We start from the raw sequence: 21,836 nt of genomic DNA, 5'->3' as shown, positions 1-21,836 counted from the left end.
ATGAAATGGTGAATCATGTTTGTGGAACGTAGCGACGTTGGGACATTGTATGTTTGACCTTGGCAGCATGTACTGAGGAACTTTCATTATCCTACGGTCCATTGGCCTGGTCCTCTGTACGTTCATAACGCCCGTTCGTATATCGAGGTCAGAATGGCTTGGCTACTTTGGGTCCGTTCCCTAATAATCCGTTCATAGTTCGGATATCGAGGGTTCGTAAAACGAGGTCAAAATACACGAAAAAAGTTTGGTTCCCTGTGGAGCCGTTCGTAAGTTGAGGGAATTCGTATATCGAGGGTTCATAAAACGAGGTCCGACTGATGGTTATTAAGGCTAGTACCCAGTGTATTAGTTATCACCTCAAAGAATAAGGACTGTGTAATCCTATGCTTTGGCAGAGATGTAGCTATACCAAGACTGCACGGGATACAGTTTCAAGTATTTATTGCAAGTTCCACTTTCGAGCTGCAGGAATCATCGGGAGTAAATTTTAGTCAGGTAAGGCACCGGACAGAAATCCCGATGTCAGTCATTTAGTAAGAGTCCTCTCTTCTTCCTGCGTGACCGTGGACCAAGCAGCTTCTTATGCAAGATATCTTGCTCCATGCCGCCGATAGTATCTGGGACGCTGATCTCTGTGGTTTCGGGCAGTCTTAGAACACAAAGCGCGCATAACAGAGAAAGTGCCGTGAGTACAGCGAACGGCATGTTGGAGCGCCATATCCTAAGCTCATTCAAAAACGGCGATAAAGCACTCCCAATTCTACCGGCAAAGTACGCTATGCACGTACCTAGAGCACGGACTACCGTTGGATTCAGTTCAACGGTGTAGACATACATCACCGTAAGGGCGGAAGCTAAGAAACACTTTGCGGTCACAAGAAGTCCCGTCGCTGTGCTCGATAGCTCCGTGTGAGACAGCTCTTCCTCTGAAACAGCCGATGCCAGTAGGGAGGTAGCAAATGAGAAAAGCATAAGGGCACCCGAGAGCGTCCTGCGGCGACCGTACAGGCTCACTGCAATACCGGACAATAGGAAAGTAAGCATTAGAAGAAATATAGCCGTGAACTGCACGAGGTCGCTAAGGTGCACAAATACATGAAGCCAGAAGCTGTAGTAGCAAAACGTAGTGCAAAACCAGCAGCAACATAATATGATGAGACGCGATCGTAGGGGTTGACTATTGAGGATGTCACGGATGTTGTCCTTCTGCACATGGATTGCCCGAAGTTGATGGATTTCCAAGAGTTCCCTCGCTTTTGCCCACCGTTCTCGAGTTACAGCCATGGGTACTTTGTTGATGCGTGCTGCCCATTCGACGGCTTCTTCAGCGAGAGTAAGATCACCGCTAGCTATCAGCCAACGCGGTGATTCCGTCATCAGATAAAAGGTCCACAGCAAGAGAGATGACGGTAGCATGATTAGCATTTGTACTGAGAATCGGCTCAGCTTGAAGAGGGTAAGGATCTTAAGATAAAGGTTAGCGACAATCCACCCAGTATTGGCGAGTATGCAGTACAGGTCCCGCTGGCGAATGCAGCAGACTTCGAACAGCTCAATGAAGCTGACCACTTGAACGGCGCTCACACCTGCTGCAACAAATGCCCTACATATAATGAACAGCACCAGGGATCCAACCCAACACGAGGCGTAGCCGAACACCAGTAGCAGCACTGCAGCCGAGCAGATAACCGGCCGACGACCGAGGTTATCAGCCAGAAGACCTGCAACCGGTGCTGCCACCATCGCACCGCTCATGTAACAGAAAGTAGAGACCGAAATAAGATGACTTCTCCCACACACCAAGTCCCATTCGCTGACGATGGTCTGACCGTACGCCTCCAAGTCATAATCCCATGCTGTGCATTCCACCAGGCTACGATTAAGGGAGAAGACACTGAGTGGTGGATCGTATCGCATGCACTGGGTGAAGGTGCCGGCTTCGTCAACGGAGGCGCTGATGTTCTTCCATTCCTCGTAGGTTAAGTTGGCGTACGCGTCGGGTTTCTTACACCAGTAGTTGACTGTAGGAGTGAGCAGACTGATAGAGAGATTATGGCAGGTGAGACAGAAGGCCGCCAAGTGAGTGCATAACAGGACTATTACTTGGAAGGGACCGCTGCTGTAGATGACTGTTGGATCAAAGGCTTCAAGTGGGCGGACGAGGTCTTCAATATTGTGCGTTGGTATGTCGCTATGGGTACCGCTAGTAAGGGCGGGTATTATGAAGGGGCTTCCCATGGTTCGTGATTCAGATATGAGCCCGAGCGACGCCAGTCGCAACGGTGCGTCGCGTGGTGCTGTACTGCAGAGGGTACCGCTGTGGCCTGGGCTGTGGTGTGATGTGCTTCCAGGACGACTCCGTGAAATGCTAGTGCTAGGACTACGGTACCTCATTGCGTCGCTTCTGGAATACACAATGGTAAACCCACGTTCGCCAGCGCGTGATGTTTATCGAAGCTTCCTCTTTTTTAATTCCATGAATGCACGAGAACTAAAGGACTGCAATAAAAGTGCATAGTTCACACATTACTACATCGTTCATTTCTGCGTACGGTCAAACTTGGAACTAAACAAGTGATTTACATCTCGTGACATAGGCTTTTTGTCTCCCATCATCATATACACAGCATTGGGGAAGATGCAGGGAAGATGCAGACCTTCTGGACGCTCCCCTCCGGCTACCCTGTGATGCTGCGACGAAACGAACGACTATACGATATAGAGATTACGCAATTTATTAAAGCGATAGCTTTATATGACCAACCACCATGTATGTCCGTCCGTAGCTTTCTAAGGCCACGTGACGCTACGTGACAGTGCCACCACCACCTGATCGCAGACTGTGTTTGCGGTACGCTGAAATTGTGTAAGAAATATAATATGTATATATATAAGCATTTTTCCTTTCTTCTTTATGGTTCAGTGATGCTCGTCAACGTCATCGGTCAGCCATGTGGCCAAATATCCCTAGATCACCTAGATATGGCGCTGCGATCGACTATCGTCACCAGCATCACGGACTTATGTCATCATCATCATCATCATCATCATCATCAGGATTGCTGGTGAAAAAACAAAAAAAAAGAGAAAGACCCAACGTTCTCCGAGTAGTGATAAAACAGCACGGTTATCAAACTACGGCTACTTTTCTCCAGAATGGCTACGTCCTTGTTTGACTCTTAAATGTTTTTGGTTAGCTGTTTGGCTAGAAGACAAGCGAACACTACGAAGCGGATAGTTCTGTTCTGTCCAGTTCGTAATGTTTGCCCGTCTTCTTCTCGCACTCTTCCTCAAACACATGGAGGCGGTGCCCTTTTCACGCGAACACCAGTTAGTTTTCCTTATTCAATTTCGTTCGTCAGGTCATCATTATTTTACAGCTAAAACTGAGCAGAAAGTAGAACCATCTAGATCTGACTATCACATGCCTAGGATATGTTTGCCTTACCGTTTCCGATAATTTAAGCTAAAAAAATACACGAGTGTGTGTACTGGTAAACATCAGAGAGACACACACGTCGTCCTCTTTATTTTGCTCGACTTTCTGCAAGGTATGCCAAACAAATGTAAGATAGGGTTGTTTACATCATTGTGAAGCTCAGTTCCAAGTGTTACAGCTAAGACTCAGACTGCACACCCGGTGGTAGGATTCGAACCCACCACCTACCAGTCTTCAGTGCGACCTTGGACCTCGGTACAATGCGTGTACGATGTAAGGAAGCACACATGTCAAGGTGCCACAACCCCTAATGAGTTCCTGCGAAAGAACGATGGGTGCAAGTGACCTACAGAGCGAGCGCGAGGGCTCTGTTCCCTCACACCTTTGAAAAATCCTTCTCCTCGTGAAAAGAGCGCATCACAGAACGAGAGGAAGTCATGACGTAGGCTACTCCCCTCACGTGACCAGTGACGTACAGCGGCACAGCTCAAGCGGCATGTATAAGCGGCGCGTGAACTGCGGAGAAAGAAACAAAGAATCCCAGGCGCGGAGCCTTCTCCATGTCACGAGAGCTTCGTATCGGCCGTCCGCGGCTGCTCTTCGACTGCTTTGTTTTTCTTTTTTTAATTCGATTGCACAGCTATAACGCACCGCAGAGCGAAAATATTTTGCATGGTGACTCCTGACGGACAAAGTTACCTTTTGAGTACTTTTAGCGGAAAACCCTGAAGTTACATCTTACCACACACGCAGTATACAGCGACCAGCATGGTCTTCAAAACAAAAGATCTTCGGTCGAAAATGATAAAAAGCACGACGAATTTCTTCTGTTGTTCCTATTTTATAATTTGTTGCGTCAGGTGACGAGACAACTCATTTAACTAAAGTTGACACAGTGAGCAATCTTTGACAGTAAGGACATCAGTGAAAACGATGTGGCTTTAATTGCTGACACGTGGCTTTCCCTATATGCGTGTACCCTTCAGTGCCACTCAAATGCCACTATTCGAAGAAATAGGCGTCAAATATTAAGCAATAAAAACCAAGAAACGTACACAGAAGGCTTCGGTGCACACGCGTCTCCACTCCAGAGAGCAGAACCTGCAGAAAGAAGCAAAGAATTAGCCAACATCACTAACACAAAGGCTAATAATATACTCCATGCGGTGATGGTGTATGCCCGGGCCGGACGCTCTTCTTGCAGCACTCATGCTTCCAGGGGACTCAAGTTTCTGACAGGCAAGGAGGGGGGAGCCAGATGCAGCTGCATCAACCAGTAAGCTAATGCTTGTTTGCATACCGGGAACTGATAAAGGCAAAGCCGACACAAGGAAGCAAGCTTTTATTGCCCTTAATACAAGCCATGGTAATGCCCCAAAATTACTGTTCGTACAAAGACTGTTCGTGCTGCTTTTAAAAGAATCGGCTGTGCTTGATGAATGGAAGTTTCGAGCGATAATAGCAAAGTTTCATAGTTTCATTTTTCAAAGTTTCATAGTTTCTTTTTAGGCATTATGACGACAGGATTCCAATAAGATTAAGATGACTTGAAAATGTGCACGGGTGCATGCATTACAGGCACTTGGTCTCAGGCCAGTACCCAAAGGACCTTTCTTGGGCTGAAAAGGGTAACATTCAGCGGAGCCAACGATGACTCTGAGGTCTTGACCTCTTCGTTTAGTCTGCTTTCCCCTGTATGCATATTTCCACAGACACACAGGTATATCGCAGTAGCTATAGTCCCGACTCTCGTTTTCTCACGTTCATCTCTTGCACGTTGGGCGACAACACATCTTGCGCCCCACTGTAATGTTTTGGTCCTTCATTGCTTTTCATTTCCTACCGGTACGTACTACACGGTATATCTGCAAACCACCACGCCTTACAAACAACACTGGGTGAAATAGAATGGCGTCATTTTCTTATTCCCCTTTCCGCAAACATGCACTAGCATACTGGTGGAGGCTGGCACACCGCGTAATCCCCATTGTTACGTGGGTATTTCGTTAGTAATAAAAAGCTTGTTGCCGCTTTGCTTTTTATCAGATCCTGATACGCAAACATGCGCTAGCTTACCAGTTGAAGCAGGTACATTTTTACTGCCCCCCTCCCCCTTGTCTTCCAGAAACTTCCACTTGCAGTGGTGGGCCAGGCGCCTGGCCCATCACTTCATGGAGTGAATTACCAGTCTTTGTGGTAGCACCATTGGATATAGTTCTTCTTTGCCTCTTTCTGCAGGCTCCGCTTCCTGGGGTTAAGACCTGAAGGCAGTTTTGAAACCTTTTGTGTACTTCTTTCTTTATTTTCATTGTCCGAAAATAAATAGTTCTCTTCGGGAACAATTATGATTTTATTTCTCGAAGTGTCAGTCTTTCTCAAGGCCATTATTTTTGGGAAAAATCTTCCCGGAAACAGCACGGCAAGCGATGCTGCCCAGACGACCGTTTGATAGGCCGCGCGTTCAAAGACACGGTCCACCCGGAGGCGGACCGCGTTATCAAGGGGCCCCTCCGAAATATGAAGGACAGGCTACCGTTTGCCTCCCTCCGCCGCTTACGCGGATTTGAAGGGAGACCAGAGCACTTTGATCTTAGCCAAGAGGCCGAGAAGCGTGGCGAAACGGATAGATCCTGGAACTCCTTGGGTGGGGGACTCTGGGGCTTCCACGGGTAGTACCGGTGAAAGAAATGTCACTTTCACTTGGGTTGCCGACAGAGGTTGCTTACTGTACTAGGAGGTTTGGAACAGGGCACCCACAGGCATGGCACCTTGAGCTCCTATGAGGTAGTGGCCGTCTCTATGCATGCCCGCAGAACCCAAACAATGTTGTGTGCAGTGAAGTAATATTGTAAGAGTAAACAACTGAAGCAGAGGAGCTGCCTCAGTACACCCACTGACTGCAATGGCTGCCCCCATGGAAGAGAGTGTATTGGCATCAAATGGAAGGCCGGCCACAGTGGCCGGCTTCCTGTAGCATCTCAAACAGAATCGAACAACATTCTGAATACCAACTCTCGCCCAGCGACTAAGGCTGTTTAGAGATTGCTCTACGTGTCCGTTTCGCCATGCAACAGTCCACGACACTGGGAAGCCGCAAGTGGGAGAACAACACGAGGATGTGGACACCTCATAGGTTAACATGGAACTTGCCATTGTCCACCCGGAAGAGAATGTCAGAGGTCATCCAGTGGCGGTGAAACTCAACTGCTCCAAGCACCGCTCGCTCCCGGCAAAGAATTCTGCTCTGCTGCGCGTGCACTCGTCGACAGCGTGAAATCCATACTTGGTAATTGATTTCGACTACCAAGAGCACAAAATGCCGCCTATCCCGCTGCGAGACAGGGAGGGGGTACAGACCATAAACGGTGCTCCACTCAACATCCATCAGGCTATAGGGGCCTGCTACACGATGCCACAGGGCACCCGGCAACAAACATAAACTAAAAGCATGTTCTGCTGACTCCCTATACTCGCAGAAGGGACACCCGGGTGACGTTATACCAAAACGGGAAAAACGCTCACGCAGCGGCAAGACGTCATGCGCTAAGCGCCACTGAAGACTGGCCCGGCGGGCGTCCAGCCAGCCAGCAGTGGTCGTACGCCACGCTATGTGGCGTACTGAATACGCTGCTGAATACTGCTGAATACGCGTCGAGTTCGGGGGTGGCCGATCAAGCGCAAGAAGTGGCATGTAAAGGAGCCGCACAGGCCATGATGTTATACCATCATCCGGGAAAGAAGCTCGCAGGCTGCACATTGCCACAACGTAACCCTTCAGGTGGGGAGCCACGCACTGTGAACGCGAGCGTGTGTGTGTCAGCTCAGAAAAAAAAACAAAAAAAACGAATGTCGGGTCCTAACAGAAAAGTTATTAGAGCCCGAGCAGGATGCTGTTGCTCTTGGAGACCCTGAAAGATCGCGCGCAGACCTAAGGCAAGGCACTTCACTTTGAAATCGGGCACCAATAGGCCGCCATCTACGCGAGACTGATACATACGACCTCTTGATACCCATTCTACAGAACACCCCCCAGATAAACTGAAACGCTGCACGTGTAGCGGCCTGAAGAGTAGTCCGCGGAGGGATGGAAATATTGGCTAAATACCAATATTTGCTCAGAAACCAAGACGCAGCAAGACGCGCTCTGCAGGTAATGGGGAGTACGAGCTCTTTCAAGTCCCGGAGGACAGGAATAGTACGCATATGGACACGTGCCCTGGAGCTAGGCGATACTCATGAAGGCAGGAAATCATAACCAAGAACGCGCACGGCACTCTTCGCGGGAATACCAAAGGGTGCAAGCACGACGGGTTGAGGTTGACGAAAAGTAGTGCGCTTTTCTCTCTATTGATCTGTGCATTAAAAACCCTACAGTAGCCACGTACCGTACCTCGATTACTACCGTACGGTACCGATTACCGTATTCTACCTACCGTAGCTACAGTAGCTCTCGTTTACCAGGAGAGCATTCCCAATAGCTTCCTCGTCAGTCAGGATGAGAGAGAGATCGTCTGCATATGCGAAAAGCGGTAACGCGGATGTGCCCGGAAGGGCAAGCATCCGGGATGCAACCGAGGATGCGAGGGACTCCAAAAGCGGGCTAAACACTAGGGAATACAGTGCTAGTGACTAGGGGCAGCCCTGGCGGACACCCACCTTTATGGGGAAGTTAGCAGAGGTACCCCCATTGACATCAATGAAAGCTGACGCACCAGCATACAGTGCTCGCAACCACGATATGATCTCGCGATCAAACCCACTCGCCTCCAACACACGATACATGTATTCATGAAGCACACCATCAAAGGCCTTCCTTTGGTCAAATGACACTAAAACACAAGGTCGCCGACGACTATGTGCCCAATACAAGGCGTCTCTTAAAGCCTGCGTATGAAGCGTAATGGACCGCTCAGGGACAGCACAGGCCTGGAAAGGATGAATAACTGTACTAAGAACTGGAGAGATGCGTTGCAAAATCGCTTTTGATAAAATTTTGTAGTCAGTATTAAGCAGTGAAACAGGACGATAGGCATTTGGGTCTTGTTTTTTGGAAGCATCCTTGCACAACAAGGTGACAATGCTCTCCCGCATGGACGGACAGAGGAGACGTCGTGCCAAGCACTGATTCAACAGAACTATCAAAGGCCTCCGAAGAGTGGACCAGAAGCATTTATAAAATTCAGCTGGGAGGCCATCGGAACCGGGAGACTTCCCTGTGTAAAGAGCTTTGACGGCAGCAGTATATTCGTCCTCAGAGAACGGAGCTGCACTGAGCTCGATACGTCGTGCGTCCGGCAAAAACGCTCGACCTTCGACGTCCGCAGGCTGCACGGAGTCAAAAAGCGCCATAATGATCGCCGGAAATGATCACGCAGCAGTGACCGAACTCAATCAGGGTGCTCCTGAACCGAACCGTCGGTTGCAACAAGTTGCTCGATGACAGTGGGAGGCCGACGGAGGTAACGGCCAAGCAAAAGGTGAGAGCATTATGCTTCTCGCGACCAGCGCTCGAGTCTGTGCTGCCGCAAACTGGCCCCAGAAACGTAATCTCAGAGAGGCTAGCCTCCCTAGCACGTCCTGTATGGCTTGATCATTGCCTGGGCCTCGCGACCCTGGATGGCGCAAAATAGACAGCACTTGCCGGAGGTGCACAAATTCCTCCCGGCTCTCCCTTGCACGCCTAGCTCTCCACTGACGAAAAAGAATCGCGGCTCCTAATTTGGTCTCTTCCCACCATTCCGGTGAGACTAAGATGTCAGCACAGCGATCAACGAGGTACGCTTTGACGTCGTTACGAATTTCTGTGTCTCGCAGTGGCTCGGCACAAAGCCTCCAGCAGCTTGATCCGGAGCGAGAACCTCGCAACCCAGTGAGCAAGAGACGCATACCCTCATGGTCAGAAAGATCTCCAGAGGGAAGCACATCACATTTCAAAACATGGCTACTCAAACAAGGAGAAACGTACAAACGGTCAAGTCGGCTATGTGCACCTTGAGCATTGCACCACGTGTACTGGTAAACTCCAGGGTTTATGTGCGAAAATGCATCTCTAAGTCCTAGGCCGCCAACTAATTGCAACAGGCCCAGGCCCCTAAAAACTGGAACATATATATATATATATATATATATATATATATATATATGTATGAACATCCAATATTTCCATAGATACCCAAAGCTCTGACGTACCGCAAAAACTCTAACTCATTATCAACCTTACTTTAGGAATAACGGACGATTTTCTTGGTGTCTTTGATGACTACATTTAGAAATTTTTGCCCGCTTTCACTTGGTTGGTGACCTATACTGGGTACCCTGGGTATTTCTTTTTTTTTTATTATTCCGTGCTAGCGCCGCGAAGGAACTGTGGCTATAAGCGGCGTACAGATGTGGACTGATACGTCCTGGGCCGACTTCATGGGGAACTATGCCGACATTCGTGTGGAAAGTCTTCGGAAAGCCCAGGGAAACTTCAGACGGCACAGCCAGTGGCAGGATTCGAACCCACCACCTCCCAGTCTTCAGCACTACCTTGGCTACAACCAACGAGCGAGACGCCTTAACCCGCTCGGCCATGCGCGGGTCCTGGGCACTTCAATGGGTGTAATGGGTGCAGTAAGGTACTTCACTGTTTTCCGTTGGAAATACTCAAATCGAAAGGCAAACCTTTCAAAGAGGTTGTGACGCCTTGATACAAGAGACGCAATACAGCGGTCCACATTGCACGCATCAGAGGCGTAACCAGAATTTTTTTTCCAGGGGGGTGGGGGGCTTGGGACCCCTATGGGGGGTGCGGAGGTGGCACAAAAACGATCTATCCATTTTTGCTCCCATATTTACGAGGCAAAATAGTGATCGTCAGCCAGTGGTGATCACATTTCTTGGGCACTTCAGCGAACAACCTGAGCCACCGTGAAGGACGACACCATACATACCAAGTGGACTTTATCAGAAGGGTCGATTCGGCGTGTTGGTACATGCTGCCACAAGAACTAGAACGCTAGTTCTTGTAGCATACAAAGTGGCCTACATTTGGGGGGGGGGGGGCTCTGGCCCCCTAAGCCCCCCTCGCTACACCCCTGAGACGCATTGTACTGTGTGCCATGCTACAGACGAAAAAAATCCAAGGACGATTGATGTAATCAGCACGGCGGAGATGGAACAAACTTCGGCGTCGCGCCCTGACGTCAGAGAGGGACACAGGTAAGGCGAACCTCGTGCGTTTATTTGTTGGCCAAACATGGCGGATCCCCCTTCCTGCCCCGCGAAATAAACTGTATGACATGACACACTATTATGTGTGTCTGATATTGACTTCACGTACGGATGGGCCAACTGAATCCGCGAATCCTAGAATCCTTGGTAGCGATTCGAGATTCGGTAGTTCGAATCCCAGTGCCAAAAATGGGGAATCGAATCTTTCGAATCCACCAACCACGTTTGTTTGTTACTTTTTAAAATTGGCGCCTCCGGAGTCCGCCGAAAGCTTAATTGGCCGGTGGGCCCCGGGCCCATTAATTTAAATTTTTCAGTTGTGTTTTCTTGCTTGTTTGTCTACATTGCTCTGAACTGAAAGTGTTCAGGCAGGAAATCTTACATTGCAAGTCTAAAAGCAACATGGTTTTGCTTTTGATTGTTTCTTAGTTTTCTGGAAAGAATTCAGACTCGAGAGCTTATGTATTTCCTGTAGTCGGTGAACAACGTGTTAAATAAATTACATTTAAGAAGAAGTACATGGGTTTGTTTTTTCCTGAAAGTGAACTATTATTTAATTTGTGTTTCACTAAACAAAGATATCAAATTATGCTTCAACACACTTTTCAGTAGATGTTTTATTTATTTATTTATGTATCTATTTTTTTGCTGCCTTTTTCACCTCTTTTGTAAGAATTCGAAAGATTCGAGATTCGTAAGATTCGCAGAACCTTCCTTGGCTTCGGATTCGGAAAATTCTGGATTCGTCCCATTTCTAGCTTCACGTAAGTATGTGATTCACGTGTTTTTATCTTAAAGGCATTATGAAATTTCTGGAACTCCCAAGCAAATTTTTTCCTGAAAGCTGTCGTACACAGAGTTGCCACATTTTTATTGAACACACTTCGGAGGCGTTCGTAGCCTTGGGGTCCTAAGAATGGTCGAGGTATAAGACACGTTCTTGCGGAAGCCGAAGAACTTCCAATTGAGGTTTACGGGGGAGTGGCGCAGATGGTACGCCCAGATCCATGGGCCTACACCCCCCCCCCTCCCCTGGAACGTTAAGATCGCTTGCGAAAATTGAAAATTGTGCACTCTCTATTCATATGTCATGATTTTTCTCAAATGCCATAATGTGCACTTCTGAACAACCACACAGTCCGTCCCCAATAAAAATGGAGAGGGGGTTACATGCTTTGCCCCACTCTGGAAGCACTCCCCCACGGAAGAAGTCCTGGGAACGCATGCCCGGATCCCAAAGGCTTTGTAACGAAGGATGTAATACCACCGGGCGAACCTTGGTCTCCTTCGGTCCTTCCAATTTCGAACAGCCTCCCAGACCTTCGTGAACGAAGAGACTAAATTCCCAATAAGACATTTGAGAGTCTTTGGTAGAGAGAACATTTTGAACTTCTGTACCGGTATATATATCCCGATGGTGCTTCAGCAAACGACAAGTCTGCATCGGCCTAACCACTGAGGAACGCAGGGACGACGCCTTTCGCATCAAAACCTCCCCAACAGCTGCATAACTTCACGCTATCCTCTGCTTTCTCCAATACATCGTCGGTCTTAGCCCACATGTACGAAAGTGCTCGCCTTCAACGCCTCGAAGATGCGCTGCAAGCCCCGAGGATCAAGAGCGCACCCTTGGTGATGGAGACCTGCTAATGGGTTATCGTAAAATACACGCTACTGACCACAGGCTCGTGGGTCATGCCCGCGTGGAGTCGTCGGGCAGGCTGATCGCTCTATACAGAAACACGTAGACGACTATTGCACTTCTATGAGGCATTACCCTCGGTCGATTCTTCGCGCCAGTGGGCAGCTATGGCATCCCTTCCACACCTTGCTTGGAACAGTTGATCCGACGCTCGCTCAGCGGGTGCTAGGAGATGTGTCTCCCGTCAATGTGCTGGGTTGATTCATCGTGGACGCGACAAAGTGTCGCTTTTATTGCTGAATTGCGTTATCCGTTAGCCAAGTGGACTCTCCAAGCTGTTACCGCGGTGGTGTCTTGGAAAATCTAGGACACATCCCCTCGCACACATACCCATACTACCAATCTTTCAGGACTACACGTAGAGTGTCCTTAAATCAGCTATAGAATATTGCCATGTCACTATGACAAAATTGCTTGGTTCATAGTCAAATCCAGCTCACCAGCGTCATGCGCTAAAAGCACTGCTCACCTTTCTGAGCACTCAGTATAGGACTATCCGGTCCTCACTGTGAAGCTTGTCATATTCACCAAATTATCAAGGGGGTAAAGCATCGCCTATGCCACTATAATCAAACTAAATTAAGTTGTTGTTTTTGTTGTTGCTCGCTTCTTTTCCCGTATTCTTTCTTTTCGCGTGTCTACCGCAGAAACAAGACGACTACGAAAACGGGCATAATTTACAAACATACTTTCTAACGAAAATTTCTACCCATCTTGTTTGTATGATTTCAGAACAATTATTTTAAACAAAGTGACAATGAACTACTAAAGAATTTAGAACTTTTTTTTTTTCAGAAGATGTGCCATATTCATATGCCCGTCAAATTATTGATATTTAACAGCTTCATTATGTCACACATTCTGTATTGCCACCTATTATAGGGAACAACTACAAAAAGGAACGTAACGTCGCTTTTATCACTGCAGAAAAAGGCGATACGCTTAATCGAGAATGTATCTTTTGATCATCCCACTCGTGGGCTATTTGTGAAATATAGAGTATTTAAAGCTAACATACTTTATCGCTACCTGCTCGGCAAACATTATATTGTCCAGAGACGATTACCGGATACGCAGTTTTTAGCACTCTGTGACTTACGAGCACACATTCCTCATTACGTGTAACTCCTGAGTGGGTTTCCCCCTGTGCCGTACTAGTTATGGAGAACAATTACTTCGTGCCACTGTACCAAGGTTACTAAATGAAATGCAAAGCCGCAATCTTTATCTGAACACTATTACGATTAGAGCATTGAGAAACTTTGTTTTACATTAGTTATCTATGAATTGGTCATCCCGTTTTGCCTCTTTTTCAGTGTATGTTCGTCCTCCGTTCCTTGCGAACGAAGTTGGATGTACTTGTTAATACTCAGTATAACTTGTCTTTTGTGTATTATTGATGTAAAACGACATAGCTTCTCCCTTTTTCCTTTCTTCTTGTTTTTTCTTCTTCTTTCTGTATGCACCATGTTGCTGGTCGTTGTGGGGAGCCGAGCCCCGTCAAGCGCCCTACTGCTGCTTTTTGCTCGGTCCCCTCGCACCATGTATCTATGTATATGGTGCCAAATAAAATTGAATTGAATTGAATTAAGTACGAGTTCATGTTCTTGCAAACTGGTCCGCTAAATTCGTCTGTACGACTTCTTGATATATGCGCACTTGATTCCACTTGACTGCACTCGCGTCCAGAACCAGTATACATGACAGGCACGATGTGAGATAAATCGATTGTCGTCGAACAGAGCCTGATTTTGCATAGCGGATGCGTCACCACAGATGCATCAGTCCACGGCGAAGCCGATGACAACCATCGCGGATATGAAGAAAGGGCGCCGTAAAGAGATTCTTCATGTCTTGGATCGTCACGTGGCTATGCATCTTGTGACAGTGATCACTGTACTGGGCCAGTATCACAAAAGCGGGACCATCAGGCGGAAAGAGGGTGACGCCTGCCATGCACAGCGCCGGAAGCAGTAGACTGGAAAGCCTTCATAAAGAGCCGGGGGGGTTCAAGGGCTCCTGTTCTCATAAAAGGACATCGCACGAGCTGCATCGTGCCCACATCTTGAAGACGCCCCAAAGTTTCATCTCTCAAGGTGAGTCTACAACTTCATTAGCGTGATCACTGTGACAACGTGACAACCATTATACTGGATATCCGTGTGTCAAGTTGGCATTCGCATTGTACCTTACGATCCTCACGTAGTAGCTCCTGTGGGAAATGGATATATAGTTAAACAAAGAAGAATGTGAACGATTGTAACGGCAAAGACAACAACAACAACAACTTCATTTTGGGATGATGAATGGGGAGTTTTACCGCCAGGGGCGATACTCTACCACATTGCTGGTGGTGATGTGGGGAATGAAATACTGACCCCTTCCACAATTAGGATCGAAGTCTGACGGTGTCCAAAAAAGGTCAAAAGAGCTTTGAGGGCAGAGCGTTGGTTGGCTGGATTTGGCCAGGGACCAAGCAATTTTGTAACGGCAATAAATGATACTATGCACCCCTTAAAAAAAAGAAAAAAAGAAAAAAAAAGCCGCCACCACATAACATGCTGAAGCCCAACAAGTGCACGGAATGTTACGATTATTACTCCTGATCAGTGTGAGGTGCTCGACGTACGCCTTTTTGTGGCAATTAACGTAATTACATTATAGTGTAGTGTTATGTAGTGTAGTGTTGCGTATCATTCTGTAGTGTTGTGTGGTGAAGTCCGCTGCCGGACCTATGTCAACGAGAGGCGTACACTGAAGTCGCAGCTTGCCGCCCTTGGCTGCCGCCCCTTCAACTTGTCGACCATCCTCGGCCCTTGGGACACCGCGGCCGACTCCAGGGCGGCCTTACGGCACGTGGTTGACTTCTTTGAGGCGACAGGCCTAAAGGACTCACTATGACCCCAGCAGCGCCCTCGGACACTCCCTCCACCACGATCACGTCCAGCATCGTCATCGCCACTTCGATCATTCCCGTCATCACTCATCGTCATCACTGATCATTGTCACCACTCATATTAGACCCCTAGCTATGGGGTAGCGTTCCACTCCTAGAGTGGAAAACCTCCCCACTTCATAATCACAATATATATGTTGTTGTTGTTGTTGTGTGGTGAAGCCTTCCGTTTTCAACAAATCAGAGGAGATGACGATGTCATTCGGGATGATGTGCTGAGTAGGAACGTGTTATGCGGTGAAGTTATGTTTCAGGAGCGTAGCACTGGTGTATGTTTTTCATTTAGTCCTATAGTGTTTTGTTGCGCTTCATCGTGACGATATAGTATTAATTTAGTGTGCCAGAGCGTTGCTCAGACGTTGAGCCACAAATTCAGTGATAAGTTTCCACAGTCATCGTCACTAGACGTACTTGTTGTTGTCGTTAGAATTCGAAGGCACGACGACGCCGAGCTCTGCGATTCGTGAGGATATGTTCACATGGTTGCTGTCCTAGCGGAGCCAAATAGATTCAATAGAAGGGGGAGGGCAAAAATAACAGCATGATGGCTACGATGGAGAGAGGTTTTTAATTCCCGTGGAAAAGAACACATTAATGATGAAAGAAAGAAGTCGCTGAAAAGGTTAGCCAGCTGTATCGGACTCGAACCCACATCCTCTGGAACATCAATCCTCAGAACATCAGTTGCCATCAAGCACACATTCGTTTGAGAATTTTGTTGAAGAATCAGGGATGTTTTATGTTTCCGATCCCGAGCGATTATTTCGGATGCCACGAAGGGCAAGTGATCGCGCCAGTGGGCAAGCGGGTTGTACGCAGTAGGGCTTAGTTCGAACACGCGCTATGAAAGCTACGTCATGAAACAATCGTCACATGGACATATTTTTCGTAGACCAGCAGAACAGTCATGTGCCATTGTCATGCCCAGTCATGTGTCAGCAGTCATGCGCCAGTACATGAATGTAAAGAGTCACGCTACTAATTTCCGGAACGTAGTGACAGCATGCAATCCAGCTGGCGACGGTAGCACCTCCTTGAGTTCGAGGAGTTCATAAAAAGGACACATTGTCCTCGCCCTTGCATTTTGTCCTTGTTCTGAACTCCTCATACTCAAGGACATGCTAGCGTCGTGCGTCAAAGCACCGTGTCGAGTTATGAAGTACATATATGCATGCATAACATGCCCCATAAGGTGGAAAACAATTCGAGCAGATCGTAATGAAAGGAAGCAAAAACAGTGGCACTTCCTTCCACTTCGTTTTCGCGTAGGGAATATCCCTCTCTCTATGGCAATGGTAAAGGGAGCGTGCGTTTCAAAACTGGGTCTTTGCCAATGGGTCAACGGGGCTGCAGGGTGGGGTTTCCCAACGGCGGTCACGCTTCCAAAGCTTTTCCGCGCTACTTCGCTTCACGCAGCAATGGGCGCCACGCCGCGCCCAAATAGAAGCGTTCACGCACAGATGTAATTTGTCTGTTCGTGGGCTCATGTTGGTAACTATAAACTAGAGATGGGGATGAATCCAGAACTTTCCGAATCCAAGGAAGGTTCTGCGGATCCACGAATCTTACGAATCCTTTCTTTAAAAAGAGCTTAAAAAGTCAGGAGAAAAAAAAAAAAAAAAAAACTTGCCCTGAAAAGTGTTTTGAAGCAGAATATTATACATTTGTTTAATGCAAGTTAAATAATAGTTCGGTTTGTTTCGAAAGACCCCATATAGTTCTTTTTAAACGTTATTTATTTAACCTTTGTTGTTCTCGACTACAAGAAATACATAGATTCTCGAGTCTGGATTACTTCCATAGAACTAAGCAACAATCAAAAGCAAAACCGTGTTACTTTTACACTTGTAATGTAACAGTTCCTGCCTGAACTCTTTCAGTCAGAGCAATGTAAACAAACAAACAAGAAAACACCCGTCGGACAATGAGGCTTTCGGCGGACTCCGGAGGCGCAAGTTCGAAAAAGAAACAAACAAACGTGGTTCGTGGATTCGAAAGATTCGGTTCGCCGTTTTAGGCACGGGGATTCGGGTTCATCCTTACAGCATAAACCAAGGAGTATCAGAAGAGCCAGGTTCGCGGGAAGCGTCGACCGGTTAAAGTATTACGTTGAGCTTGTTGGTAGTTCGACATATTTAATAAAATCGCTAAGAACACCACAAGGACACGTTACGAACGCCCGGACACACCGAACGCACTTACAACGTAATCGTATACCCACATCTTCGCACGTGGTCTGGTAAGGTGCCTGCACCCCGTCTCTCACTTGTACAGCTCCGGTCAACCTTAACAATAACATTTGAAATAATTCTGTCTCATTTGCCAGCGTGATGACAGCCGCCCTTGAGGCACTGGGAGAATGTTAAGTGGACAAAATCCTTGCGTTAAACTAACAGAATAATTTTGTTCAATGAAGATTTCCTCGTGGCCCCAAGGGTTGCTGTAATCGCGCTCGGGAACGAGACCACATTTGTTTCCAGTGTTATTATGAAGGTTGACTGGGGCTGTACCTATGTTCACCAAGTCGAGTATCATACCGGCTTGACCCGCATATGTTTTATAACTTATAATATCCGTATGCTTAATTTTACAATGACAGCAATTATAGGCTTACAAACGACGCATGTAATAAATTTGTGCTGTAAGTGCGCTCGGTGTGTTTTTGTGGCGTTTCTTGCGCCTTTTTTATTTTTATTTTTTACAGTTCGACCGTATGTGATCGTGTAGTGGACTCCAAGTCACGCCCCGGACTTTCTGCGTTGTTTGTGCTGTTGTAAACACGATTTTAAAAGCACATTTACTCTGCTGACATTGCAGATCTGGTCGCCATGACATCAGCCAAATCCTACTACGTACTTTTCTGGAGTACCTACCTAACCCTCCTGCATGTCATCGCCACCGCATCATCTGCCTCAAATTCGACGAAAGTGGGTGCCACTTCTGCCTCCTGGAGCTTCCCTATAACCAGCAGTATATTGCAGACGACACCTCCTAGTTACCTCCAGAACCATGCTTCTGCTTACAGCCCTTTGAGGACAAGCGCTCCAACCTCACAGACATTCCCTCACAATTACTACACGACACCGGCCACCATCACAACGTCAACGACGACATACTCTCCACCTTATAACCCACTCGACTACTACTTCAACGGTAAGCGAAAGACAAAGTCACCAAGCAAGACATCGCAGACGACAGCATACAAGAAGCCTCCGTCTGCTACCTATTACACTCCAGAGTACGACGACGAAAGCCTTGAAGAGAGTCGGGAAAGTTACGTAAGCAGAACCGATAAGGATGAAGACGAAATCGGTCCAACGTACGTTCGAACCAAGTACGGCTACGCGACAAGAAACCCTTTGCTAGCAGACGACACAAGAAAAACATCTAGTAGCAGTAAAAACAAAGAAAAGGGGTCCAGTAGCGACAAACATTATGTCGCTGCACCGTCCGAATTGTACGGCTATAAAGGTTACGACTATGCCGATGCCAGTTTCGGTGACTTTGAGGGGCATCCTTATCCGCATCACCTAAGGCACAAGCATGGGGCGAAGGGACTTTCTGCGTTCCTGCTAGGCCTACTACCCTTAGGACTTCTCATGGCAGCGCTTGTGCCCAGCTTTGTGAATCTTCCAGTAGCTGCCACAGTTGGTGCCGCCACTGTTGGAGCAGCGGGAAGGAGGAGGAGGAGGTCTTTGGAAGAGAACAATCCGCTGCTGCACACCGTTCTGAGTAATTTAGATGACTTGGAATGCTTGCAACGTGTCTTCTGCGAAGTAGCGGTTCAAGGAAGTGCCCCAGAAGCAAAGCCCGTGCAGAAGGCGTTCTACTACATGACCACGCTGTAAGTCTTCCTTTGTCTACACTCGTCGCGGACAATGTGAAAGTTTTGCGTTTGCGGAACCTTTGGTTCGATAGATATTCAAAAACCTTAGCAGTAACTTGCAGAGAATCAACCAGGATAATCAGCGCTCGATGAAGAAACTCTCGAGCATTATCGCTCGCACTGCAGCTGCGCTACAGCAGGTAGTCTGTTCAGCAGCGGTCACCAATGTGGACAAATGTTCCCAAAGTGGATGTGACCTATGCTCGAAAAAAAAAAAGGCTTTGGCTGGACTAAAACGCATATCAATGCTGTTCTGTTTTCTTGCATCTCTTTCAGACTCCAAGCAGATTGGGCAAAAGGCTGGTCGAGGGGATTCAAGCCACTCCTCCGAGCAGTTGGAGAAGCCAAGTGCGAAGCCTTCCAATGCAGAGCCATGATGAACAGTGCTCAGAAAAGCGCTTCAACGACAAGAAAGAAGGGAGCAACCGTAAGACGGCCAGCGAAGGAGAAAGAACGCTAACGCTACAAAGTGAAAGAAGGACCTCCAATGCGGCACTGGAAGGACGGGCAGCTCAAGAGTTGCAGCAGGTGGTATCAGTGTGTGACGATAGACTGCTCCCTCTGATCACCATCGGGGTGGTTTGACCACAGGTCTCGAAGGCGAGGTACACATTATAAAAGCGCAAGGGAACATTAATCGTAATAAGCATGGGCACTCCCAGGATTCATTCCAGGGCAGGGCAAAGATCTTCCACGGGGGGAGAGGGACGTGTGCAACCTGCAGACACTAGACAATATGACGGGAATCGAAACATCTGATATGCAACGTAGTAAAGAGATTGCAATTTCTACAGGTGGTCTTGAAGCTCCAGGGGTGCTGCACGTCCCCTCCTCGGCATGCCCATGGTAATAGGTATCAATCGAAGTGACATTAAATCCTAGCTTCTACTGCCAGTTCATCCAGAAATCACATATTCTACTCCTTCTAGAATTGTCAATATGTACCCATGTCCTGTGGTTGAACTCGGCGCGATCCGAATATCACGCTGCGTGAACTTTCGAATCGTTTTTTTTTTCTCTCTCTCTCTCACTTGCAAGGACTCTATGAAACTTTCGACTCACTTGGGCCATGGCACGCACTTATTATTTTGTACAGTTTGACGTCAACACGGTCAGCTGACGTCTACCAAGACCGCAGTCTACTGCGGTGTACTCGCGCGATTTGCTCAACAGCGTAATATGTTACGTCTTGTAATGTAATGCCTTTATTAAACGAGTTACACTGAAGTCCTCTCAACTTTCGTTACTGTGCTCGGAGCCGCTAAGTGCTACGTCACTGAAAAATTCTCGAGTGTGTACGCGTTAGCTTCAAGGGTCGAACGCACTGAGCACGAAACAAAGCACGGATTCGTATCACGAATTTCAGGCCAACAGAGCCATTCTGTACCAAGGAGCGCGCTCGCCTTTTTTTAGAAATAAAGGTTTCCAAATTGAGCTGAAATTAAGCGATACTAAACAGAAGATCCTCTTTCTTTCACACTAAAATTTGGAACAAACTTGCAACGTCAAAACCTTGACACAAAAAGGTTATTGCCTTTGAGTAGGCTTGCCATTTCGGAAAGCACCAGGCTTTTTTTTTTTTTTGTTTGTTTGTTTTTGTTTCTTTTTTGTAAGAAAAAGTAGACTTTCAAATCGTGCTCAAACTAATTGTGAAGATACTGACGGGAAGATCCTCTTTCTTTTTCAACGTCGAAATGTTGGACTTAGAAAACCCCAAGGGACGTCACTATTTTTGTGTTGCGGAAAGCAGCAGCATTTCGGCCAGCAGCTGCATCGTGCTTTTCTTTTGCGGCGAAGAAGCCTTATGTCGCCATTCCATACTGCCTTTTTTTTGTTTCTGGGGTGAAATGATCCATCCAGGTTTCATCATAGTATGTGATGACTGATTGCAAAAATTCGTCCCATTGAATTGAAACCGGTTCAGCAGCCGTTCTCGCCGTTGTCGGCCTCACAGAGGTGGGCAACGTCACTCACGACTAACGCTCTAGGGGAATGTGCGTCCTGGGCCGACTTCTAAGGGATATGTGCCGACATATGCCATACTGAAGGCCTGCTTAAAGGGACTATGAAATGATTTTTTTCTCGTTTTCATCAAAAAGAAAACCTTTTTCTGAGTCTAGAACCAAAATTTTGCCTTCGTCATGCGAAGAGTATTCTCGGGAGCGAATTTAAACGGAGCGGCGAAGGGAGGACAGCTGGCTCCGCGCCATGGCGAGCTGCCGAGCGGAGACACAGCGAGCAACTTGACGGAACCACGGCCGGATCCGCTACACGTCATCGTGACGTGTCGTGATCCCGCCAGGAGCATGCGCCGTAGGATCCCGCGTATGCGTTCATCGCATGGTTCATCGGGAGTGGAAATCTCCAGGACAATGAAAAAATGGCTAGGAAGCAAGCGAGCTGGTGAAGATGATGCATAATGTAAAATGCATAATGTTCCTTAGTCTCGGGGTTTTTACATTATGCATCTCCATGATGGCAGGACGGCACGGCAGCTTCGGCGCGATGGTCGCAGTCTATCGCAGTCGCATCCTGTGGTTTTCGTCGACATGCCGAGACGATGTTGGATAGTTGGTTGCCCTAATTTACGTCAATATTCGCCTGGCATCCAATGTCATATGCCTCCCAGTGACGA

General features: G+C 47.5%; 2 protein-coding genes across 2 annotated transcripts; one reads left to right on the top strand and one right to left on the bottom strand.

Moving 5' to 3' along the window:
* Nucleotides 1-427: 427 nt before the first annotated feature.
* LOC135398119 (solute carrier family 22 member 7-like) lies at nucleotides 428-2,444 on the bottom strand. Its single transcript, XM_064629544.1, has one exon. The coding sequence runs from the start codon at nucleotides 2,395-2,397 to the stop codon at nucleotides 526-528; it is 1,872 nt and encodes a 623-aa protein (XP_064485614.1). The 5' UTR covers nucleotides 2,398-2,444; the 3' UTR covers nucleotides 428-525.
* Nucleotides 2,445-14,313: 11,869 nt separating this feature from the next.
* Nucleotides 14,314-19,786, top strand: LOC135398671 (uncharacterized). The gene is made up of 4 exons (XM_064630056.1): nucleotides 14,314-14,455; nucleotides 18,133-19,159; nucleotides 19,251-19,341; nucleotides 19,478-19,786. Exons 1-4 carry the CDS (start codon nucleotides 14,314-14,316, stop codon nucleotides 19,784-19,786), a joined length of 1,569 nt encoding a protein of 522 aa, XP_064486126.1.
* Nucleotides 19,787-21,836: the final 2,050 nt, after the last annotated feature.

This window comes from Ornithodoros turicata, chromosome 6 (genome assembly GCF_037126465.1).
Source record: "Ornithodoros turicata isolate Travis chromosome 6, ASM3712646v1, whole genome shotgun sequence".
NCBI classification, from domain to species: Eukaryota; Metazoa; Arthropoda; class Arachnida; order Ixodida; family Argasidae; genus Ornithodoros; species Ornithodoros turicata.
Note: the sequence above shows the minus strand (reverse complement) of the source record. Positions and strands in the feature narration are given on the sequence as shown.